Source organism: Ophidiomyces ophidiicola (assembly GCF_022830035.1).
Source record: "Ophidiomyces ophidiicola strain CBS 122913 chromosome Unknown scaffold_1, whole genome shotgun sequence".
Classification (NCBI taxonomy): domain Eukaryota; kingdom Fungi; phylum Ascomycota; class Eurotiomycetes; order Onygenales; family Onygenaceae; genus Ophidiomyces; species Ophidiomyces ophidiicola.
The window spans coordinates 309,778-334,491 of NW_026054641.1; the positions used below are offsets into that span (position 1 = coordinate 309,778).

General features: G+C 50.9%; 6 protein-coding genes across 6 annotated transcripts; 4 read left to right on the forward strand and 2 right to left on the reverse strand.

The window, feature by feature from the left end:
• Positions 1-7,150: 7,150 nt before the first annotated feature.
• Positions 7,151-8,927, forward strand: LOZ57_000122 (uncharacterized protein; the record flags this gene model as incomplete). The annotated part of the gene is made up of 3 exons (XM_049249230.1): positions 7,151-7,354; positions 7,411-7,485; positions 7,542-8,927. 3 exons carry the CDS (start codon positions 7,151-7,153, stop codon positions 8,925-8,927), a joined length of 1,665 nt encoding a protein of 554 aa, XP_049111424.1.
• Positions 8,928-9,700: 773 nt separating this feature from the next.
• PSF1 (DNA replication protein psf1) lies at positions 9,701-10,481 on the forward strand (the record flags this gene model as incomplete). The annotated part of the gene is made up of 3 exons (XM_049249231.1): positions 9,701-9,727; positions 9,780-10,330; positions 10,388-10,481. 3 exons carry the CDS (start codon positions 9,701-9,703, stop codon positions 10,479-10,481), a joined length of 672 nt encoding a protein of 223 aa, XP_049111425.1.
• Positions 10,482-11,439: 958 nt separating this feature from the next.
• Positions 11,440-15,018, forward strand: LOZ57_000124 (uncharacterized protein; the record flags this gene model as incomplete). The annotated part of the gene is made up of 7 exons (XM_049249232.1): positions 11,440-11,674; positions 11,774-13,117; positions 13,165-13,364; positions 13,414-13,647; positions 13,702-14,314; positions 14,375-14,939; positions 14,994-15,018. The coding sequence occupies 7 exons, from the start codon at positions 11,440-11,442 to the stop codon at positions 15,016-15,018; spliced, it is 3,216 nt and encodes a 1,071-aa protein (XP_049111426.1).
• Positions 15,019-16,436: 1,418 nt separating this feature from the next.
• Positions 16,437-17,087, reverse strand: LOZ57_000125 (uncharacterized protein; the record flags this gene model as incomplete). The annotated part of the gene is made up of 2 exons (XM_049249233.1): positions 16,437-16,772; positions 16,827-17,087. The coding sequence occupies 2 exons, from the start codon at positions 17,085-17,087 to the stop codon at positions 16,437-16,439; spliced, it is 597 nt and encodes a 198-aa protein (XP_049111427.1).
• Positions 17,088-19,017: 1,930 nt separating this feature from the next.
• On the forward strand, positions 19,018-21,060 carry LOZ57_000126 (uncharacterized protein; the record flags this gene model as incomplete). The annotated part of the gene is made up of 6 exons (XM_049249234.1): positions 19,018-19,259; positions 19,325-19,523; positions 19,586-19,787; positions 19,841-20,155; positions 20,215-20,555; positions 20,605-21,060. The coding sequence occupies 6 exons, from the start codon at positions 19,018-19,020 to the stop codon at positions 21,058-21,060; spliced, it is 1,755 nt and encodes a 584-aa protein (XP_049111428.1).
• A 1,654-nt stretch (positions 21,061-22,714) lies between these two features.
• Positions 22,715-24,522, reverse strand: LOZ57_000127 (uncharacterized protein; the record flags this gene model as incomplete). Its single annotated transcript, XM_049249235.1, has 2 exons — positions 22,715-23,791; positions 23,842-24,522. The coding sequence occupies 2 exons, from the start codon at positions 24,520-24,522 to the stop codon at positions 22,715-22,717; spliced, it is 1,758 nt and encodes a 585-aa protein (XP_049111429.1).
• Positions 24,523-24,714: the final 192 nt, after the last annotated feature.

The following is a 24,714-nucleotide window of genomic DNA, read 5'->3' on the forward strand; positions in this document are numbered from 1 at the left end:
AAAATTGAATACGGCGCAATGCAGGCATAGAATCATGGCCAACCAGCTGCAGGAGCTAGATGTTTGCTGCGGGACGACATGTACGGAGTAGCTCTGGGGGCTTCGGGAGCGGATGTTTGACACCCAGCCTCTTGGCTGCATAACTAACTATCCGCCTGGTTTGAAAGTCCGGTGTCTCTCAAGTTACCGAGTGTTTCTGATGCTCAACCAGGCACAAATGTGGATTCGCTGGCAAACAAGTCTGGGCGACTATGTAACTTCTTGATTCTGATAGCGGACCCAGTCAAAACTCAAGTCGAAACAAGCTCGACAAGCTCAACGCTAAACGGATCGTCGCCGGGCCGAAGTCTTATGGAGCAAGGGGCCGCGAAGGGGCGCGTTTGGGGGTCGCCCAAAGCCGTTGCGTGTCTGGGGTGCGACAGGTGGGCAATTCGTATCTGCAACGTATTAGTTGGTATGGGGCAGGTTAAGGCTGATGACTTCTGGAGGTTTATGTATACAAAATAGCTACCTATGAGCTCAGGGAGCGGAACACTGCGACTTTCTCAGATGATCTGGTTAAGGCCATCCCCAATGCATCAAAACCTCCCTTTCCGTTCCGTCTGTACCTACTCCGTACACAGGGGCAAATCACGGCATATTATCGTCCCACGAACCCGGGAATCGCAATGGGATCGCCCAGGTCGTCGAAGAAAGAAAAGTCGGTGGAGAAAACGCCGAGAAGAGATCTATTTGCTGTTGCGCTTAGAGCATATCCCTGTTTGGTCTTAAGCCCATGCATACCATCGTGCACTGTGCGTTCCTTGGAGAGCCAGAAACTTGCTGTGGAGTATGTGGCCCCGTTGCTCGAAGGGTTTGTGCGTTTAGTGTTTCAGGGTCGAACCGCATGACCAGCCAGGGAAAATTATATCACGCTCTAGGTCATGCTCTGCAGAGCGCTAGAGAGGTCGAAGAGCAGAATAGTAGTACAAATGGGGGAATTACACCTCCAAAACGCGCCAAACGAGTTGAACGTCTGTTTCTCGGCAGCCATACAATTGGAGATAGTATTAAACTGCCGAAAATGAAATCTGCAGATCCAGTGTGACTGAGATAGATACACTAGCTACGGAGTTTTCGGTGCAACCCCAACTGCCCAACATATGCGGTCCATAAACCTAAGAAACGCTGGGAAACGCGTCAGATCCAGCATACCTGCTGTCATCTCGTCAATCTAGCCCCGTCCCCCCTAAAAAAATGAAAAAAATCAAATACTAAAAGAAAAAACAAGTCCCAGCCACCTGTCGTTCATACTTTTACAGCTGCATTCCCGCACCATGGAACAAAATCGTTGAGCGCCGTTAGTTGATCCTCAGTTTACCCAGAGAAGACCCATAGAATGGATCGCGAACGGATGATCTTGTGTTCCCTTTTTTTTTTTTTTTGAGATTATCTCTTTCCTGATGATGGTATCAGTTATTCTGGGAACTTGTTGGGCCGATCTCCTTTCAATGTGATATTGTTGCAATGATGGAGCTTGAAGGCGGTGAAATGGGAGATACCTTGGTTCTCTTGGCCACGTCAGTTACTGTTCTGATCAGCATCAAGGCGGAAGAAACAAGTAAGCCGTTATAGGATATTCAGTCCAAAATGCAGTAACTACTTGGCAGGAATAGTCTAGGAGAAATCAAAATCTGGGACAGGCTTCGGTGAGGCCGACTGAAATGACCCCATGCTGTCAGAAACCACAGTATTCTCTGCTTGCGGCCCTCTATCCTCGGGGCAGTAAACTGGGTCCTCATCGATCTCTTTGCTGAAAATAGAAACCCCACCGCAAACATTAGCTTGCTGAATCGGCCGTCGCGAAGGAAATTAGCAGGTCTGGATGAAATGACATCCACATGTTCAAGATTCTATGTCGTGAAACTTGTTACTTGACCATCAGGCTCACTGAGGCTCCCCAAAGGATAGAAACATGAAGCAAGCGTTTGTCATATGTTGGATTGTTGAATCACAGTGCCACATTTTGTCCTACACTGCAGGGTAGAAATGTAATAGGAGTTGCGGGAGGAAGTCGCCCAAAAACAAGTATTACGGACACAGTCACCACGCACCAGAGCAAGATCACCCCAGGTTCCTTTGCATGCTAAACATAATAGGGCGACTTTCATATGTCAAAACTGTGGAACGGTGCATGCAGCACTTCTCACCGGGGTGTGGGCTAGAATCAAAAGATGAACAACCTTGCAGGTTTCAGCAGAGTGCCGCTGTTGGGTTGAAACACTTGGCATAGTCTCCATAATTATTGCCCCCAAACCATTCGAGAGAAGTGTGGTCATCGGTTGCAGCACGAGATGAGGCATTTTCCTCTGGCCATGAGGTATTAGTCAACGGGGGAGAATTGGACCTGGAGGCGGAAAAAAAATACCCTGTCTGAATATTCAGCCCGAAAGGCACAGCTGAGGGGATAAAATGCCCCAGGGAGCCATCCGGAGAAGAAAAGGGAGAAAAAAAAAAAAGGAAAAATAAAAAATAATGCCATAGCTGACATTCACATGCATACGTTGAGGATACAGGACGGAGAGCAGCCAAAAAGTTACGAAACGCAGGGCACGTTGTACGGCGGATAATAGTGCTACCAATCAATATGATTCCCACATATACGTATGTATGTGTGTATGCACATCGGCTGACCGCACGCGCCCTGCGCTTGAGCCTGTTTTCGCGGGCTTGCAGGTCATAGCTATATGGCAAGAATGGAGACAATCGACCCCACTGGTATACCATCCCTTATGCTTTGACTTTGCAACCAGGGGGAAGGAAGAGGAGTGCAGAGCAGCTTGTTTCAATAATTTTCTATAATTCTGTCAATATTGTTGGTAAAATCAATATAGGCTGCACCCCAGTGAGATGGGTGAATAGCATTAGTCAATTGGGCATCACATCCTGTGAGGAATGGGTAAGGATGAGATCGCGCATGACCTGGAGAGGGACGCCAAATTGCCTCAATGACGTGACGAGGAAAAAGAGGCTTTGGTACTTTTTCTCCTCGCACTACTACTGGCCATGGCTTGACGGCACACACATGTTCAAGGGGTGAAGAACAGCACCGGCTGAGAGACGGGCGTAAAAATAGGCATGAATATTCGCCGGATTCTGTCAAGGATCCACTAAGGCAGAGCGGATAGAGTTTTGCAAAGGTAAGCGACCCGCGTCTCGTCCTCAGTATCACACCAAGCCAGCGAGAGCGCGTCCGTGAAGCCGCGCGAAGGTTTGCGAGGGCGATGAAGGCGTTGAAGTCGCGGAGAAAATACGAGCCGGCGCCAGCAAGCGAGTGCTGAGTCAGCCGCTATGTCCTAAACAGGGCGTCACGTGGAGAGCAATTCCAAATCGCAGCCTGAGTCAGCACGCGCTAAGCTACGCCAAGCGTTCTGTCTGGGCCAATCGCCGGCCGGCACGCCGTGGCGATCACCCCGGCGAATCAGCGGGCGGCCCGACGGAGCGGCAGCCAACCAGCGGTGGCTGCCGGGAGGCAAAACCCACCACGCTTTCCGCATCGGGCTGGCTTAGCTCGGCACGTCCATATCGGCAAGTCACATTACCAGAATCGACCCGACGCAGTGGTTATGTGCGGGTCGCATGCAGCCAATCAACACGCCGCCCGGTCGCCGCATTCAACGAGTCACCTTTTTTCGCTTCTCGCGCTCGCGCTCACGACGGCCGGGCGCGAGCGTGAAGAACCTCTCGAGGCGAATCAACTGTGGCGACTACGGTAAGCTTGGCCGTGCCGCTTTCTTCACATTACTGATCTTCCGTCGTGGAGCAGCAAAAACTGGCATTACAGGCGCGGTGCATCAATGGCGGCTCGCCTCACTCCAACGTCGTCTGCCAAAACGCACTGCAGGCTTGACAAATAATAAATATATAGGCCCCTCTTCTTCTCCTTTTCGGCTGGGCAACACAGGGCCCGACGCGCCGGAAGCCAGTCAGGGCGTCGAACCCTCGATACTATCGTCCAGGAGCCGGCATTTTATACGGCTGCGGTTTTAGGCCCAGGCAGAGTTTCGAGGAACCATAAAATTCGCCATCTCGGAGCGGACAACGGAGCACGTTCCCGCGGAGGCTAGACAGCGAGTCAGAGGGCACTAACGCTGGGCGTCTCACGGCTGAGAGAAGCGTGTTGGGCGTGGGACAAGATGGGCTTCCCTCGAGGGCTGCGGCCGGCGTCACCACACGACAGCGCGTCGCAACGGACACACATTGTACCCCCATCCATACAGACGTACATACTCCGTACATCCCTCCATCCATACCTGGCATGCAGGACGTGAGGGCGACGGTTAGAGAGGCCGATCGAATCAGGGCGGCGATCACTGTCAGCCTGTGCAGCGGCAGGGATGATCCCAGCGCAGCCCCGGCCGCCCGTCTTCCATGGGTCTTGCGATGTGAGAATCGCCCTCCTCACGCCCAGGCAAACCCCGAAGACGACGCAGGCGCCGAAATAGCATCTGGCGACGCTTCTCTGGCGGCCGGAAACTTCGCAGTCAACCGTGGACGCACACCGCGCGCCGTCGTATTGTCTTAGTCACTCCGGCGTCGGCTTTGCTGGTGGCCAGCGCAAGGCCATCCTGGATGCGACGACAGCATGAGCGGTAAAAAAAGAAAAGCTCTCATCCGGCTCAAGCCTTCGCCTCGCTGCTTAGCATCGTCTTGTCCTGCCGTTGGCGGGCCCAGCCCCCGCCCATCCCGCTAGGCACTGTTTCCCGTAGCATCGAAACCCTCGCAACCGCCGACCAGACTCGCCATGGACGGCCTGGAGATATCCTCGAGACAGACTGTCGGGACTGTAGACGGCGAGAGAGGCAAGGCGCCTACGCTTGCAGCCCATATAAGACCCCGTGCTGTCCGAGGCTGCCGTGGGCAAGTCCTCTGTTGCCAGCCCGTTGTTGTCATGGACATGCGCCGCAGCAACCAGCCGTGATTCTCCATATCAAAACTGCCACAACCGCCCCCAGCGCTGTCTCTAGCGCTGCGGTTTCTACGCTGCTGTCTGGCTGTGCATGAACACAGGGTGCGCCGCCCCCAGCTCACAGGCCCAAACACCCTGCGCCTCTTTCTGGCCTCCTCGTCTCCTGCAGCTCTTCCGTCCCCTCTCCACTCCGCCGCCACCCAGCGTCCCTGGACCCGCGAAGATCCAGAATCCTCTCTCCCAAATCCGTCGACCAGAGAGTGGGCCTTGTAAAACAAGCTAATGTAGGTCGAACAGACAGCCAGAGAAAAAAATAAACCAAGAAGAGGCAAAGCCCACCCTGCAGCCTGTCGATCTGTTGTTAATTCTTATTTTTGTGCTTTGCGGCGCCCCTCTCCCTCTCTGCCGCCTGCCTGTGGTTTGCCTGTCTCTCCGCTGTCCCTATCAACACGCACCCTGCGGCCTCCATCACCCGCCCTGGCGCCCTGTCCCCCCGTATGCTGGGAGCTTTTTATAATATTCGCTTCATCCCCGCTCCTTTTCTCGTCTTACCTCAACCAGACATTAAATACCTGTCCTGTCCTCTCCCTGGGGTGTGTTGGTCTAGAAGCATTTATTAGCCAGCAGGTCCCCCCCAGCACAGAACTCGACAGGTCTTTCATAGTTACCTCACTCCCTTCTCCTTTCACTCGTACAATAGCTTCGTCTGATTCTTCACATCTTGCCTCTTCTTCCCCGGTTTAGCTCAGTCTTTCCAGCAAACGGACACGCCGCTGACAACAAAAAGAATTAAGACAAAACCTCCCGAGACAAAGCACCACTGACTCCCGGTTCTTCTCCCACGAGAGAGGAGCCTGCCCCATCAAAGAGTTTACTCCTGCTTCCGTAACGGTTTTAGCCAAGGTGAGTACAAAGATCGCAAACAAAGAACCTACTCATGTTTTCATTCCTCCACTCTCCTACCGCTCTAGTAGCTACTTCAGCCGCACTTGCGCGAGAGGTGGGACGTCTGTCATCCTCAAGCTAGAGCCCTTCTTGCTGGCTCCATCCCCCACGCAGAAGACAGTATGCGAGGGCATGCGGCGGGCGCATATCTCCTAAAAAAAACAAGATCCCTCAATCTGCACTTGAACAAGATAGACACATCTGACCAACTTTCTTGACCAGCTACCAGACAACAAGAAAGAAGCATCCAGCTTCTAGAACACGTGGTCGGACGCTCGCTTGCTGCATGTCTCTAATTTGAGTCTCCGTCTTGCATATTTGTCAGAGCAAGCTCGGGAAAAGCCGATCTGCCCGCCGAACCTCTGCTCAAGCGGATGGTTGCAACAGTTCATACCTAAAGCGGACTAATTCTCATATCGCTCAGCTCCTGGCTTGACCTATTTTATTGGCTTTTTTTCTCCTAACAGGAGAGATCAGTACTCTGCGATCAGAGGTCTACTTTAATCTCAGTTGCGCTGCCTTCAGTCTTCTTGGGAGTGCATAGGCAAAAGCTCCTGTTTCGTCTAAAAATAAGAAGCATATAGCACTCTTCAACAAGGAGCCACCTTAGCAACATAGCTTATCTCCTTGACGGCAGAATTCGAAACCCCCGCGTCTTTGTGCCTGTTCTTCATCGCCGCATCCGTGCTTCGTGCAAAGTAAAGAAGAGGAGCTCAGACTTCGTTCACCAGGCACGCCAAGCTGAAATCGGGTATATTTTATTGCCACCCAAGGTGACAACAAGTAAGGCTAGGACGACGAACGAACAAGAAGGAATATTCCGACAATCCCCCAAAGAAGGTATTTACCCTGAGGCCATTCATTGATGTTTTCCATTTTCTCTCATTCCTTGTTTTGATGCCCTGTGTCAATGAATTGAATGATCGAGGGGGCTCCGAAACTGACAATTTTGTTATCTTCGTCAGGGAAAAACGTTGCCATTGACGCCCCCACCGGCTCCTGTGGACTTGACGACTTTTGGACATTTCCATTAATAGGCAATCCGGAGAGTTTCGACCCTCCATCGATATTTCCCACCACGCACCAAAGTTTCATCTGTTGAGTCAGCATATACCCAAGCTCATTCAAAAGGAAGCTTAGAACCCTTCAATTATTGAGGAAAGAAAAGAGATAAAAAGAGCAAGAGAACGAAACTTCTCTTGGCCAAACAAGGTAAAACGCAAGCGCAACAACTAGTTGTTCAGCCCTTTGACAATAATGAATCATCAGCATCCCCCGTCGCCTTCTCCATCTGCGGACGAGATGAAGGCCCCCTTTCAGCCCTTGCCCCAAAATAACACCTTGCAATCTCCGTTCCTCCAAACCCAACCTTCTTTCACGGCCATGTATCCAAGACCCGGAACTCAGGAATACCCCTTCGGCAAAATTGAGGTGGATAACGGAGAAGCTTCTGAGATAGTGGTAAGTCATTCGCACTGGCCTTGGATATAACTATAGAACTAATGAAACAATAAAAGAACGCATACCCGTCGAACGGTACGTACGGTCGGGTGTCGGCAGCCGAGTTTCCACAACTCACCTCCACTCAATTGGTATGCTCTCATATGTTGAATAATGAAGGCACCTGTCCATTAACAATGACGATCAGACATTTGTGCGCTCAGCGCAGCATCCAAGCCACCATCGCGCCGCAGACATGAGAAGAACACGAAGTGGGAATTCCACTTCTTCTAAGGGTTCGCCAAAAATGCCTAAGTTTCCAGAGACAGATAAAACTCGAGTCGCGAGGTTGACGAGAGTCAGAAGACGACCAAGAACACCAAGAGTCGATAATAAATGTGGACCAATCGTCACAGCACCATTGAGCTTTTTAACTAAACATATGGCACATATTCCGGTTCGCGACATGGAGGCCTGGGTAAACCGAACAGCGGAGGTCCGTCGAAGAGAAGTTGTCGCAAAGAATGGTAAGATTGCAAGACCGATGAATTCATTCATGTTATACCGTTCAGCGTACGCAGAGCGCACGAAGGAGTGGTGTGCGCAAAACAACCATCAGGTTGTGTCGCGCGCATCAGGTCAAAGCTGGCCACTTGAGCCAAAAGAGATTAGAGATCTCTACGAGCGATATGCGTCCATAGAGAGGGATAATCACCAAAAAGCCCACCCCGATTACAAGTTTGCGCCAAACAAGGCCCAAAACACACCAAAGAAGAAGAGCCAATCTTCACTCAAGGATGAAGAAAGCAGTGACCTGGACGACACGGGAATTGAGATTGCTTCGTGCCCACGAACAATAAGACGATGGAACGATCGGTCCGAGGTAGATGAAGGCTTTGGAAGCCGAACATCGACCCCGTTTGACCCAGAAAGGACTTTTGAAAGCTGCCATTCGACGCCACTATTAGATCGGCACAATGCTGAGATGTATATGCATCATCCAGACATTAATCGGTCATCGTGGGAGATGATAAACCCTGGCCGACCCCTTCCCGGTGTGCTCTCCCCACCAGAGCATAGCCACTACTACCAGCCCTCAGTTCACCAGAGCCAGCTCGGACCAAACATCGAAGATGTGACATATAAAAAGATGGGCATGCCGGGAGTGTCATACGAGGCACAGGGATCGCTGACTGGTCTTCCTGGAAATCCGCATCCCGACCTCTTGCCATCACAGCAGCCAAATCGTCCTGTTGAGGATCCAGGCCAGGTCGATCCCCAGCTCCTCGAGTACAACAATCACCACCGGCAAGCCGCTGCAATGCACCATGCCGAGGCAAGTAATTACCCAGGCCAGCTTGAACTCTGGCAGGCTCCGCCCTCCACCAACCAGCACTATGTTCATAGTACTATTCCAGTGCAAGATGGCGAAGGATATTCAATGATATCTTCTCAGCAAGGGTTGCACCACAGCACACCAATGGTGGAGGGAAGAGAATCGTGGAGCGAAGGCCAAGGCCCGGTCGCGGAGCCAGTGAAGCAGGAGTACGGGCAAGAGTTTGATCAGTGGTTAACAGGCCATGCTGCATACTGATTAGAACACTTCCATGACCTTTACAGCTCTTTTTTTGTTCTTCGTTGCTAGGCCAAGCGTTTGCCCTTCTATCCAACAGGTAATACGACACGGAGTCTGGGATCGAAAAAGGAAATAGGAGTTGCGCGGGCGGCAATATGATTTCAGGCTCTTTCAATTGGGCCATCCGTAGGCCTTTCGTCTGTTGTCATTTCTTTTTTTTTTTTTTTTGATATTACTCCTTTCCTCTTGTTCCTTTATTAATCTCGAGCTTGGTTGCGTTCCAAAGAAAGACTTGGATGGATAGACGCGGGATGCGACCGTGTATGTAGCCTTGGAGATCTGAATGGCGTTTGGGTTCTTCGACACTACTTTCCCTTGTCACGTCCGATATCCAAACACAAATTGATCTAACTGGATGCGGCGGTCTTATGGGGGATTTTCTTTTCAATGAAACTAGGCGTCCATCTCCGCTTCATCTTTTTTTTTTATCTGGGTTTCAGTCCGATAACCAGGTCGTTTTTGTAGTAGAAAATAAATATTCCCTGAGAATCTGCGTCTTTTGTATAGAAATTAGACGCTTTGAACCGGTGGGCAGCGTGTTTGGCTGGGTAGGCTGTAATTGTAAGATGGGAGTTGCAAACCTCGCGATGGTTTTCTACGGTGGCGCACGGGCGGATCTTCCTCCGTAAAAGAACTCCACACCCAACGGCCAAATTATTTTGATCTAAGCAGCATTCTGGCATGATCGATATAGAGCCTACTACTCTTCGTTCCGCTTGATATTACACAGCATGTATGGCGATCTAGGAAACAAATTGGTACCATCCTCTCCCCCCAAAACACGTCCCAGACACGCCTAACCTCTACCAGGTCCAACACGCCAAACGCATCCAATCCTTACCCCATCTACCTCCATACCACTCAGACATTATTCGAAGTCTTATACGTGAAGTTCACGAGCTCAACGACAATGTCACTCGCCTCCTCTTGCCCTACGACCAAAACGGCTCCCAGCCGTTTAATCCATCGTCAGAACCCGCAACTGCGTGCGCCTTACTAGTCAATCATCTTTGCATGCGAAGGAATAAGAGATGTCTACTTGGCTATCATCGTGTGAGGGCGGAAAAAATAGAGGAGCTGTGCTGGAAAGGCTGGGACGTGATGGATTACCGCCAGGAGCAGCAACAGCAGCAGCACCTAGCTGAAACGAGTACACAAGCCCAGGGTGGGAGTAGCAGCGGGAGTGGGAACTCACTATGCCCCGAAGAGGAGGATTATTTACGCAAATATGGTGACATGCTCCTTGGGTACAAGGGGCAATGGACTGATATCGACCTGACTGGGAGCTTGGAGCCCCCACAGGACCTATTTATTGACGTACGGGTGTTGAAGGATGTGGGAGAAATACAGATGGAGTATGGGTATGTTACTGCTACTCTTGATCTTGTCCTATCGTTCTAATTGGTGGGTGCGGACAGTTCGATCAATCTCACGAAAAATAGCCAGTTTTATGTCCGCCTTGGAGATGTCGAGAAGCTCATATCTCAGGGATATCTTATGCGAATGAGTTGAAACAAACGTGCTACCAGCTATCTGTTGAAGATTGCCCATCTTTGTGCACATCTCGAATTGATGTGCAGAGCAGCTATGGCATCTGGAATGCCCTCCGGTTTCAACCGCTCGAGGTATGCTCGTCGGAAGGTCGCAATACTACTCACGTACCCCATGGGCACCAAAGCGCAAAGAGGAAAGCATGAGTCGTGAGACGCTATATTAGACACAATGACTGACTATTTCACCCCTGCTTCACCAACACGAGGACAAAGCGGAGGATTGAAAAGCTCTACAGCCGAGCAGCATGACTCAGAGGCCACGGCAAACAAAACCCAACCGCCGTCGGTTCCAGAGTTCAGCGAGTTTGGTTGCGTCGTGTCTCCACAAATTTTGTAAAGGCGCGCGAACGGGCTTGTGTTCGTTGTTGTCGTTTTCGACTACACTCCGTATCTTTAGATCCAATTCTAGAACTGGCTTTCTCACAAAGACGGCACGGCGTTCTTTCAAGTAGACTTTCGCAAGCACCTTCCAACGAGATCATGGTCTGTTTCTCCATCTTTTCAGCTATATCGGCCCGCGCCATGAAGTTTTGCGCTCGTGAACACAGCGGGTAGAAGCGAAGCCATTACCAAAGCTCAAAGAGATGAGGAGAACAATACGAGACGGCCGACGATGAGAACAGACACACCGGCAGCGTCTTGGCTGTTGGCGAAAGTTTGGCCGGTCCAGGCGAGACTGCGCTACGTCATCTCGGCATCCAAGTTCTGCAAACTCGGCGGCAGGAAGAAGGGCACAACAACTCTCTTCCCCGCCCGCTTGCTCGCGATAGCGTGGCACATAAACTTCCTGCTTAAGGTTGACCGGCCGATCACGCTCCTCTCTGCTTCAGCTGACCCCGTCTCCAAGAACACTGGCCGAGGAGGTACGCATTCAAACTTAGGAATGACAACCTCCAGAGGCTTCACCTCGACCAACCATGGATGGAGGGAGATCGCCTGTGCCGGCAGCCGGTAGTGGTAGAGAAGAGGCTACCCAGTGGCTGCCGAATCGCAGGAGAGCCGATACTAGAGATAGCGACGATGGGAGTGGCCGGTCGGCGCGGGGATCTGACAGGGTTTCCAGCCCGTGGAGCATGAACCGGCGCAGGGCGTCGGTGAGTGAAAGGACGCCAGCAAGGTCGTTCTACCATCGAGCGTTTCACGGGCCATTGGGTAAGTCGTGGCGATGTGTGACATGTCTCTCTGTCTGCAGCGCATACACACTTTTCGGATCGAACAAAGCTAACAGCACGGTTTTGCGTGCCTTTGCAGAAGACGGCCAGTATTCCTTCGACGGTGTTAGACAGCAGACTGCCGAATTAGAATCGCGAGCTATATCAGATGCCGAATCGATCCATAGCTTGAGATCTTCTTCCTTTTCGGCATATCGCGACGATGTCGCGTCTTCTCTGGACGGAAGGTTCCCGGACACCTTTGGCATCAGGGGCCGATCTGACAGCCAGCTCATACCCCCAGAAGTAATAATTGAGGAAGATTCAGACTCTGAGACCCCAAAAGTTGGATCCGTCGCTGCTAATTCGGGGGAGTCTGCCTTGACGGCTTTGCTTCTTGGGCCGTCAGCTAAAAAAAGGGGAGCTAGTGGTGAACGCCATGTGGAAAATCTCGAAGAAACCGTATCAGAGGATGCACCTCTACTTAGACAACGATCTAAGTCGCAGAGCCATCGTGACAATTACGGTACATCCGGAGACATAGAGAGCTCACCACCTCTCCTCCCAACAAGCACGCCTCAATGGGATAAAAAAGACTTTAAGTGGCAGTCACCAATCCATTGGAAAAATTTCTTTAACCCTAAAAAATGGAATCGACGGACTATATTCGAAAAGGGCATTGCGTATCCAGCAAGTCTTATGCCAGCCGTCATTTTGGGACTTATTCTTAATATCCTGGATGCTTTGTCTTATGGAATGATTTTATTTCCCCTTGGCGAGCCATTGTTTGCCGAACTGGGCGCTGATGGTATCTCCATGTTCTACGTTAGCACGATCATTTCACAACTTGTCATCTCCTGCGGCGGCTCAGTCTTCAAAGGAGGCATTGGATCAGAGATGATTGAAATAGTTCCCTTCTTTCATAAGATGGCATTAATGATCCTGGCAAAGGTGGGTGAGGAGAACATGGATTCCGTCCTGGCGACTACCATCTTAGCATACGCGCTAAGTTCTCTCCTGACGGGAACTGTGTTCTTTGCCATGGGTGCCAGTGGGCTCGGCTCAGTTATTGGTTTCTTTCCCAGGCATATTTTAATTGGGTGTATTGGAGGCGTTGGCTGGTTTTTGGTCGCTACTGGAATTGAGGTATCTGCCAGATTGTCAGGAAACTTCAATTATGACCTAGATACCTTACACAGGCTTTTCCAGCTTGATACAATTTTTCTTTGGACGACGCCTCTTGTTGTTGCCATTGGCCTACTGGTTCTCAAACGGTATGTCAAGTCAACATTTCTGGTCGGTGGATATTTCGTGTCAGTTGGAGTCTTGTTTTATGTGGTCAAATTGTTTTCCGGGATTCCATTGGAGACTTTGCGCGACAAAGGATGGGTATTTGAGGCTCCATCGTCCTCAAATCCCTGGTATCATTTCTATACATTATACAGTGCGTTTCTTCCTCGTTTACTCCATTCACGGCCTAATACTGTACAGAATTCTCTGCCGTCGACTGGTCCGCGCTCGCTGACACGATTCCTGCCATGTTCGCGCTGACCTTTTTTGGTATCCTTCATGTGCCCATAAACGTCCCAGCACTGGGCATTTCCACTAAAGAGGACAATTTAAATGTTGATCGTGAGCTTATCGCTCATGGAGTCTCTAACGTGTTGTCAGGCTTTGCTGGAAGCGTACAGGTATTTTCATGGACCATAAGCCTTGCTACTATCTGCTGACTTGTCCCAGAATTATCTGGTGTATACTAACAGCCTACTTTTCATCGCGAGCGGTGGAAATGATCGTTTGGCTGGTATAATGCTGGCCATTGGGACGTTTGGAATCATGCTGGCTGGGCCAGGCCTTATAGGTTATATTCCTGTTTTAGTTGTTGGTGCGTTGATATATATGCTTGGAATAGAATTGATGGAGGAGGCTTTGGTTCATACCTGGGGAAAGCTTCATACACTAGAATATATGACAGTAAGTCGTTGTCTTCAAGCTCATCTCGGCTGAAGCGCGTTAACCCTCGTTTAGGTCATGATAATTGTTGCTACTATGGGTGCATGGGATTTCGTCTCTGGTGTTATGGTCGGCATATTTTTGGCTTGCCTTAGTTTCGTCGTTCAGGCGTCTCAGAAATCCGCCGTTACAGCGACGTACACAGGACAAGTCGCATTTTCCACAGTTCGGCGAAACCCGTTGCACGTTCGTTACCTCAGAGAAGCTGGAAGACAAACGTTTGTGATCAAACTCTCGGGCTTCCTGTTTTTCGGCACCATTGTCAGCGTAGAGAAACAAGTGCGTTGGCTAATCGAAGGGGAAGTATTCAATGATCGGCCAATTCGGTTCCTTGTTTTGGATATTTCGCATGTCAAAGGGCTGGATTTCTCCGCTGCTGAAGCATTTACCAGGCTAAACAGGGTGCTACGTGTGCGAAGAGTACACATGATTCTATGTGGCGTTGATATTACCGGTGAAATAGGCCTCAGCCTCAGAAATGTTGGCCTGTTCGAGCAAGAAGACGAAGTTCATGTGTTCAAGAATTTAAATTCTGCGCTTGAATTTTGCGAAAATGAGCTTCTACGCGTGCTGCATGAGCGCAGAGATGTTATGACAGGAACCAAAACGGAGTCTCCACCGGTCAAACGTAAGTTATCCCGCCACTCATCTACAACGGAGCCGATGGATTGGTCTAATAATGAATTAGAGATACTTGAGCCACCAAAAGTAGACCTTCCAATCAACTCGCCTCGCCATTTCTACCTCAATCAACTTGCTGCGACCACCCTTCAGGAGGAAGCCTCTTCCTCTACATCCGCCCGTCGGCCCTCTAATGCAAAGCAGCAGCTCGCACCGCCACTCCCCCTTCTGCTCCACACATTTCAAGGCCTCACCACCAAGCCAGATGACTTTTGGGCCCCCGCGGCCGTGCATTTTACCCGTGCAGAATACCCAGCCTCCAGCGTGCTCTATCGCTGCGGCGACTCCGCGCAATACTTTTATCTTCTGGAATCGGGGATGCTGCGGGCCGAGTACGACACGCCGCAGGGGCACTACTTTGAGCTGATCGTGGCAGGGCGGCCGTGTGGCGAATTGCCTTTCTTTGGAGGCACGAAGAGGACCGCGACTGTTAGAGCTGAGACGGCGTCTGTCGTCTGGGTGATGGGCGAAGAAGGATGGAAGAAACTGAGCGAGAGCCATGGCGAGGTAGCGTTGGAGATGATGAAGGTCAGCTTGAAGTTAACCGCGGAGAGGATGGAGAGTATTACCTCGTAAGTTTTTTTCCTTTTCGTTTTAGGTTCTCTTCCAGCTAACACCGATTTCAGGTACGTTCTAACGGCCACACGATGATGACTATTATGTTGTATGGTGTTGTGGGATATGTGAATCAAGCGTTTAATGAGATGATATGGGAGTGTTCCGACTTTGTACAGTTGCCACAGCTTTGTATAGTCTTTCTCAGCAATCTTTCTCCAATTGTTGCGTTGCTTGTATATGGTCTTTTCTATCCAATTTGAAACTGTCAATTATTTCTGCTATATAAAGGACTATATCAGCATTTGCTGTATTGTGCAATATAGACATCTTTCCCAAAAATACGGTGTGCTGAGGACATGGGCAAACTGGAAATAGAAAATTTCTAAAGGACTATGGTAAGTTGCCTATTGATTCTTCGGTTGAAGAGAAATCTCGCCATTTTTCATGGGGCCAAAGATGATAAGCTCGACTTTGCTGATATATCAATGTTTGTCAACGAGTACCTATGCCCCAAACCATGTCATACAAACCTCTAACTGTTTGCATTGAAGTAAGTAAATCTTGATGAAAAAAGAAAAAAAATCAAAAACATACAACAGCCGGGATTCGCTGGTGGTCACCCACCCAACTACTAGCCGGCCGGCAAGTGGCTTAAGTACGGCTGAGCGGACGGGAAGCCCTGTATTCCACTTCCTGTGGTCGTATGTGCTAGGGATAGGATCACTTCAAATTAAGTAGAACGGAATAAGCGGAGATTGGCTGGGATCCAAGATCCAATAAAGGAATCGGATTTCTCACGGAAGAGTTGTTTGGCACTCCGCCAATGGGATGCCATGTGGCCTCAAGGGCTGAGCTACATATGTCTCCCCAGCTCATTGACATTCCCGTGCTAACATTATCCCTTGCACAACCGACTTATGAGGCCTTACGAGCTCTTACCTGAACAATAATAATGAAACAGCGTATCGCCATCGCGCGGCTTGTCACAGCTCGCGACCAAATCAGACTACTAAGCCGGCGATTCACAGCCGACAATTTCAATCTTGAGGTCCGTTTGCTATAATATTGACACCCTTATGAAGCCCTAGCACCTACTAAACACCTCAATCCAAGACATGGCTGCAGCCACCCAATGACAAAGCGCGGCAGTACCGGGAATCCTACATGGTTCTCCTGAAGACTGTGTCTAAAAACCTTGATTTGAAAGTCGACGATCCGTTGAGGCACGCGTATCCAGGTGTGTTCTTAGAAGCGCGTAGATTGCACGACCTGTGTTGCAGTTTCGACCGGGAACACGGGGTGGCTGGTGCGGAAGTCCCGTTTGATTGGCAAGCCAGTGTGGGACATAGTCACAAGCCGGGTTCCGAGTGATTTGGAGCCTATGCTGCGCCATGCAATTACGGAACAACTGGCCGTCCTGGAATAAGAAAGGCTTTGAATTGAAATATACTGGCGGGAGATGCTCCGCAGTGTTAATGTTTGACTAAGATAACTCTTCGGGCACATAAAAATCAAGCATCAAAGGTGTATGCTTCATATTGGATTCCTGCAGCATCTGATACCTCTTTCAATGTTGGTAGATAGACCTTTTTCAGTACCGCAATCTTTAGTGGAAGCTCTTCTGTAAGGAGCTCTGACAGCAACAGCAGATCTTTACAATCCAGCGCATTTAGTCCGTTTGCTTTGTACTTTGCTATTAGCTTCAAGGCGTCAGGCACCCACTCATATACAGAACCGAAATAAGAGTCGAGCATTTTCGCGTCCTCTTCACCTGGTACAAGTGTCTGAGATAGGGTTAAAACTCGGTGAATAAGTTCTCCAAAGGAGGAGGTATTCTGGAATATATCCTTTTACCAGTAAGATCAAAAATAGGGTTCAGTAAGCATTCAGTTACGACATACCCGTTTAGACATGGTATCCAGCTGCTGCAAGGCATTCTCACCTTGCTGCAATGCAAGCGCCAACCTTTGACGGGAGGTTACCAACGCCTCCTCAGCGCGCGAACGATTCTTGTGTAGCCAAGAGCCATCGGCGTTGTATATTGCCTCTGCAGTAAGCATGGCCTGGGCCTTGATGTACGACGGCGACTGCTTGTCATGCGTATAAAGAATATCAACTTCGCGTTGGGTCGCGTGCTGTAGGGGCTGTTTCAAGAGTGGCATACGCCACAGATCATCTGCAGTTGTGTCTTCTTTGTATCCCACGAGGAAGTCAACGTCGCTCTGGGGAGTCTGTTCTCCGCGGGAGAAAGACCCGAATACTCCAACCCACCCAATATGTTGAAGTCCCGGCTGGGTGAACACCGGTGCGCATCGCTCCCTGATCTCATTGACGGTAGAGACAGGGCTTGGAAGATGAGATGTGATGTAAAGCCTTCTTTGTAAAAGATGTGATGCTCTCGAGGGTGAGATGCAAGCTCTCAGCACGTGTTGGAAGAAGATGCCTCGCTCGATTGTTTGAATCGTTTGAAGTGAGGGTCGGATGACTAACACGCTCAAATTACATAATCAGATGAATTCATTATGTCATACGGGTGGCGCGCTAGGCCGTTTCCGGACAGCTTTGGAGCTTTTCACGCCGCCGCCCCCTGACAGGCGAGAAGCTCTCAAGCTGTCAAATGAGGGTCGGTCCCGAGCTTATCGCCATAGAGTTTGGCGCAGACTTCACGGGCGGCAGACGATGGGGGGGAAGGCCCCGGTGGGTGCGGCGGCAGCGCCGCAACAGCAACCGCACGCATGGCCACAGCTGGGCGCGCAGGCGCGCAGAGGAGGAGGAGGAGCAGGGAGAGGAACTTGCGCGACGTCGTGCGGAGCAGCCGCGGTTAAGACGGCTGAATAATGAGGGAGGGCAGCAGCGGTCATGCGATCAGCCGACGGCAGATTATAAGCATCCTTCGGGAGTCGCAGCTCCATGGCGGCAGCCTTGGCCAAACCCTAGGCGCCCGCCGCAGTCAGCGAGCCTGGCAGCGAGAAGCAGCAGCAGCGCAGAGCAGAGGCGCTGTGGTGATGGGTGGCCGAGCGGGCAGCCTGTGCAGCGACGCGAGAACTTGAAGGGCTCCCCTGAGCTCCGGGCGAAACATGCTCGCGAAGCTCGCTGCTCCCCCCAGCGCGCTGGAGTGGCCAGTTCCATGCCTGGCGGGCGATCGGTTGCTAGCCGTCACAGCGATACGCTGGGCGTAAAGCGTCCATGGGACCGTGTCGGGCGCAGGGATGCTGCTGGAGCATGGCCTGATCGTCGGCCAGTAGTCGCTGGAAGCGCAACGGCCGTCGCCGCTTTCGCCATGGCCCGGTGCTGTGGCCGAGTCGTCGACGAGGCCCGTTGGCCACGCTGCGAGGTCACACGCTGCTGTATGTATGTATGTATGGCCGGCGGGTACTCCGTACTCTGTAGGCTCCCCTGAGCTGCGAGGTGAGACACCCGTCTCATCCTCCCAGCAGCGCAGACGCGACGGGCTCAGGGAACCCCCCCGGAGCGCGCCGGCCCCGCGCGCCAGTGGCCAGGCGCTGCTGGCGGGCGTGGGCGTGGGCGGGCAGCAGCGAGCGCGGGCAAGCTCACCACCACCACCAGCGACGGCCCTCCCACGCCCGCCCGCCAGCTCGCTCGCTCGCTCTGGATAGGGGTCGGTAATGACCGTACGCGTCTCGTACGCCGGCCTCCACTTACCGCCCCGGCGCCCGCGCGTGATTGGCGAGTCCGGCGCCGCGCCGCCCAGAACGGACTAGCGATCTCCGCCCCCCGTTTCGATTTATTATTATTTACCGCCTCCCTTTTTTTTTCTTCCTTCTCTTCTTCTTCTTCTTCTTCTCTTCTTCCACCTGCTCCCGCTGTGCTGTTCTTCCTGCGAGCCTCGCTTGATACCCCCCGGTGCGTGCTGCGTCGTTGACTGTACTTTTCGTTTCTTGCTTTGAGATACCCCTGATACCCATCTTTGCACTTACCATCTTATTTTAATCTCCCCCCTGCTAAAGCACTGCCAGCTCCCAGAGCTCCCCTTTCTTTCTCCCAAGCTTCAGCCGTGTTCTAGAAGAACTCGTTGAACCTCACTCGATTCTCCCTCTGCACCCCGTCGTCGTTGTCTCCTTCACAGTCACCATGTCCGAAGCCCAGAAACCCGTCGAGACTGCCCCCGTGGCCCCCGTCGTCGCAGAGGTTGCCCCCGTCGTCGAACCTGCAGCTCCAGTGACCGACGCCGCCGCTGCCGCTGCAGCTCCAGCCACAGAAGCTCCCAAGGATATCACGGTTGAGCCTGAGGTACCGGCAAAGGACGAAGTGAAGGCGGAAATCACGCCAGCCACGGATGGCACACTTGGTCACAAGGCACCCGGATTAGTCAAGTAAGTTTTAGCCCACGTCTCACTGACTTCACCCCACCGAAGCTAATTTTGCCCTTCGCCTCCAGGAGCCTTCGCTTTGCAAAACGCTATTTCTGGTTCAGTGACGATGCCGTCGAAGCCGGAAACCTGAGCCACTACCTCCAGAACGAGAAGCTGAGCGTCGCTCACCCCACTGCCGCCTGGGCCAGCCAGACTGGAAAGGGCTTGCTTTTCTTCGCCAAACGCCCGGAAGACAAGACTCATCCAACCGGCATCATCAACTTGGTACGTCGTGACACACCGTGCTCCCGTGGCGTTTAGTCATACCAGATCTAACTGTCTGATAGGCTGAGATCTCCGATGTTGTCAAGGAGGGTGTCAATGAACTCTCCTTCAAGTGGAATGGCCACAAGCACGCTTTCCAGGCATCATCCGCTGATGAGCGCGACAGCTGGGTCGTCGCCCTTGAGAAGAATTCTACCGAAGGAAAGGCCGCAAAGGAGGGTCTTGTCGACAGCGAGGCCTACAAAGCTGAGCTTGAAAAATTCAGTATGCATTGCTCCTGCCCCATTATCTGGAAGCTTGATGCTGATTGATCTTAGCCAAACCAGGAGCTGCCGTTGTTGCCCCAAGCTCGCCGAAAAAGAGTCTCGAAGCAAGGGCTAAGGATGTTGTGAAGAAGGTTGAGGGAGAAGTCAAGGCCAAGAGCCGCTCTCAATCTCGCAAGCGTGCCAGCATCTTTGGCGCCATCCTTGGAAAGAAAGAGGACACTGAAGCCAAGAAGGAAGAAAAGGCTGAAGGTGAGGAAGTGAAGAAGGTGGAAGCTGAGCCAACTCCTGAAGAGCCTGCTGTTGCTGTTGCTCCTGCCGCCGTCGCTGCCACCACCGAAGCGGCGCCCGTCACTGAACCTGCCGAAGGTACGACCTACCCTAAGTTTTTCCTAATCCATTTATTTCGTCAGCTAAATTATCTTTAGTTACTCCAGCTGTTGAGGACAAGACAGAGGAAGCGCCAAAACGGCCCGAAATTAAGGCTAAGCGCAACTCTATGTTTGGAACTCTATTCCAGAAGGTTACCAGCCAAGGCCACGGAAAAGCCGACAAGGAGCCAGCGATCAAGGCACCTGAGACCACCGTGTCGAGCACTGCTCCCCAACTCGACGATCCCGTTCACCCAGCTACCGCTGAGCCAATTCAGCCAGAGAGCGTGATCCAGCCTGAGGCCACCACTGAGCCAGCAAAGGAAGTGCAAGAAGAGACAGCAACCTCCCCATCCTCCATTAAAGGTGGTTTCTTAAACTTTATGAAGAAGAATGAGGTTAGTCATTGTTAACCGTGTTCACTCACCTTTACTTACACCGATTTAGGATAAGAAGGAGGCCAAGTCTGAGGAAAAGGCTGAGAAGAAGGCAGAAGAATCACCTGCTGAGGAGCCAGCTGCTGCTACCTCTGAGCCAGCCCCAGGCGCCACCTTGAAGGAAAGACGCCGCACTTCTTTCTTCGGTAACTTTGGTACCAAGAGGGAGAAGAAGGTCGAGACCTCCGAAGGTGAGCCAACAGAGGCTTCAGAGCCTCCCAAGGTTCGCTCTCCATCCATTCCAAGGCTTGGAGGTCTTTTCCGCAAGCCTAGCAAGGCAGTCAAGAAGGAGAAGGAGCCTGCCGTCGCTGCTGAAGGCGAAGCCTCCACCGAAGTTGCTCCAGCCGCCGCCGTCACTGAGACCGTCAAGGACACAACTGCTGCCGTAAATGGAACCGAAGAGCCCGAGAATAAGCCTGCTCCTGCCACCGCGCCCGTCGCGCAGCCCGTCCAGGCTGCTGCGTGAAGGGCCGCGGCCAGGACGAGCATTGTTGAGATCGAGAAGTGGTGGGACCAGCAGTACATGTCTCGTCCTGGCACCCCCTTAGCCCAGTGAGACTTGTTCCGTGGAAATTTGTTTTTTGGAACAAGATTCCACTGGGCATTCCCTCTCCTTGAGAACTTGAAACAAAAACACAATCGAAACAACATCTTGATACGATAACCATGAAAAATGGATAAGACAGTCAATCACCTCCCCCACTCCTTTTCTGTATCTCACATATGCATATGACAAACTCGGCTCTCAGAATGACTAGGCTATTCTTGTCTCTTTTGTTGCATTTTCTCTTTGCTTGTGTGACTTTTTTGTTATTTTTTCATAGTGTCCTTTCGGTGCGTTGTGTTTTTTGGGCAGTACAAAATTTTTCAAAAATTGCGAGGTGGATGTGAATGATACCCCCCCAAATACCCACGATACCCAATTGTTGCCGCGCTTGATATTGCTTTGATTTTACTCTACTGTTGTCCTGTCTTTTCCTGCGCACCTTTTTTTCCCCTCTCAATTTGTATAATGCCAATTCCCCATTTCCTTGCTCATGTCGCGCGTTCCTGTGTGCTGTCTGTTAAGCAGCTCTTCAGAACGTCGTTTCACTGGGTATGCAATGGTTAGGTCATTGGTATTTTGCTGGTTGATGAGATGCTGTAGTTTTGTTGTACTATTTTGACTGTCTCGATGTTGATGTTATAATAATAATTAATAGTGACCATTTTCTTGTTTCATATGTTATATCCAGAATGAACCTGGTCTGTGCATTATCTGCTACTCTTATAAATACTGATGTTGTAAATTCTTACTCCGTAGACACTTGGTTTCTGATTATTTAGCTTCCAACCCAAAGGCTTGAACTGGGTAGTAGTTATCTTATTGGTAGCAGGTTTCTACCTAGCACAAGCACCTGTTTTCCCTTCATCTGATTCTATTTTCGCTGGGAATCCCTTTAAGATCGATATTGCCATTGCCATGAAGGTCCCCGGAATATGTTTATAGGCATGTTAGAATCGTCCATAACTGGAGGCTGAAATATAATTCTCTACGATAACTTATTAATCTTAATGACTTTAATACCATATATTGAGATTTAACTAAATTATGGAGTATATGTTACTGGATAAGACGTTCGAATTAGACCTTCAATCCCCAATCCCAATCCATACGATTTGACAATTCCATCTGAGATAACTAACAAGGAAGAGTGAGATTCTTATTGCAGAAAGGGAAATACATTGATAAGCTAGCTATAACAACGGGAAAGACGGTGTTTACCATGTGGATAAATGCTAGCACAGCTCAGACTTGCCTTTAATATCTGCTTCATTGCTCAAACAAAATCTCCAACCCGTAAGCCTACCACAGGCCCCATTCATTTCCTCTTCACACACGCTTTCCATATCCTCTCTACTTTCGCGCTCCCACTCTACAAGTGATGTATGGGGTGCAGAAAAGAAAGAGAACAAAGGCAAGACGTGCCGAGAAAATTCCTGGGGTCCGAAGTTTGGCGGGGAAGAAAAGTCGCAGTCAGAAGTATCTGTTTGCGTCATCATCGCTGTGCACATTTGAAATCCGAACAAAAAGAGGGCAAAACTCGAGTGTAGAGGGACAGTGAGCACCGTAGGCACAGCTATGAAATGACTCCCGTTCCCTTCGTTCTCCCACTCTCCATTTTGGCAGTCCGAGAGCCGAACTGGATCGCTCTCTTTTTCTCTCGTGCGACGTTCTTCATGCCCAAGTTCCACGCCACCAGGCGGAGAGCTTTCTTACCCGGTTCAATGTCCTCTGGTTCCCCGGTATGAGTGTCTCTCTCGCTTCCAGCCTGCTCAGAAGCATCGCTTGGAATACCAAAGCCGCACTTTTCCCACACGGGCCGCTGTAGAGCCCATGTCATGAAAGCTTCGTCGAGATAAGGATATCTTGCTTCTCGGCCCCAATTTGATATGACTCGGTCGTCGCGGCCTAGGTTTCTCTTCCCCAAGCGCCCCACGTCAAGGTCAATCTCGTCGATGAGTCCCTTGAAACCTTGGCGTGCAAATGCGAGGGCGTGTCGCTGGTAGCCGGCGAAGAGCTCGTCTGCACCAAGGCCCGAAAGGAGCACTCGCGCTGAGGTTTCATATGAAACTGGGGGTTCGTTATCATCCTTACCTGCGATTTCTCCGATGCCGCGTGCAGAGAAATACAGTGCACATGCTATTGACAAATCCATCTCCGTGTTGTGAGGTCGCATGAGCCGCCTGATAGTATCTCTGTGCTGTAGTGTTTCTGAATACGGTATGTTGATGCAGACAAACCGCCATTGCCTGGTAGGACAAACCCGACATAGTTCTGCCAGTGATGATCGACCGGTTTTACGGTCAGGGCATTCTTCGTAAACCGAATTCAAAGTGGCATTTTTTGCGAGGCTAGCTGCTGCTACTCGAGGGTTTTCAAATGCGATGTTTAAAAGATCGACGGGCTCGTCCACTGGTAACAAATCATGTACGAGTCGTGCCAGCACAGTGCAATCAAGACCGCCAGAGAACAGTACAGCGACTTTTGCGGCGCCTGGGGAACATGATGGGAATCTAGGGATTCCTTGGACACGAAGTTTGACAGATTGGCGAAGTAGATTCTCCAACTCAACTACAGAAGACAATGTCCTGACCAGGGGAGTGATGGTCTCGGTTGTTGGAATGCGCTGGTTCATTGGTGGGATGGGAGTACTCTGTGCTTCTAGGTCAGATTCAATCTCATATCTGTTTCTTAAGGACGTACAAGGTAGATGGATGGAGAGGTAGTTCCATGAAGCCATGGAATAGTTTCAACCGCACTAAGCGGATCGTCACGGGTAAGGTCAAGGACATGAATTCCGTCAGTTGATACTTCTTCGAAACAGTTGGATGGAGTACCAGCACAGACACTGGATATGACAAAATTCGCTTTGTAGTCGCGCCCTTGCAGGAGAGATCTTCTGCCTAAGAAATCCCTTCCATATATAATCCTAGACCATGGACGGTCGTAGAAGACGAAGGCAAAGGGACCAGCAATGGTACTTATAGCCTGTGCTAGGGTACCCAATGGTACTTGACGAGTACATGGCAGCGTGCCATTATTTGGAGGCTTTATAGACTCCAGGAAAAGCTGAAATATTCGATAGGTATCATTTCCAGCGAGCACTTCATTGGATAGCTTCCAAGCTTCACCATTCCAGCAAAGTACGGATTCGCTGGGGGGATCAATGAAGGGCTGGGTTGCTATAGTAGCACCTCGAAGGGACAGAACAGAGGAAATGAACGTAAGATGTTTCCCGCACTCTTGTTCTCCGATTCCTTGACTGGAGAAGGTGACTTGATGGGCTTGATAGCTGTCTGGCCCTCTGTTCTTGATGTTGCAGAGCGTGTCTTCTTCCGGGTAAGCAGGCTCCGTATCACCCACTGAGAAGAAGATGCCACACATGCTCACACAGCAACTGAAGAACGCGGCGGGGTCCCATCTCTGCTGTTGTTGATGATGCTGGAAGTTGAGGCAGATTTCGGTATTGCCACCGGCCCGACGATCGCCCGCGATAAGCTCCCGTGACCAGGCAGGAGGGTTCCCAAAGCCGGGGATGTTCGTTGTCGTCAACCGCTGTCAGCGAAACCACACGTC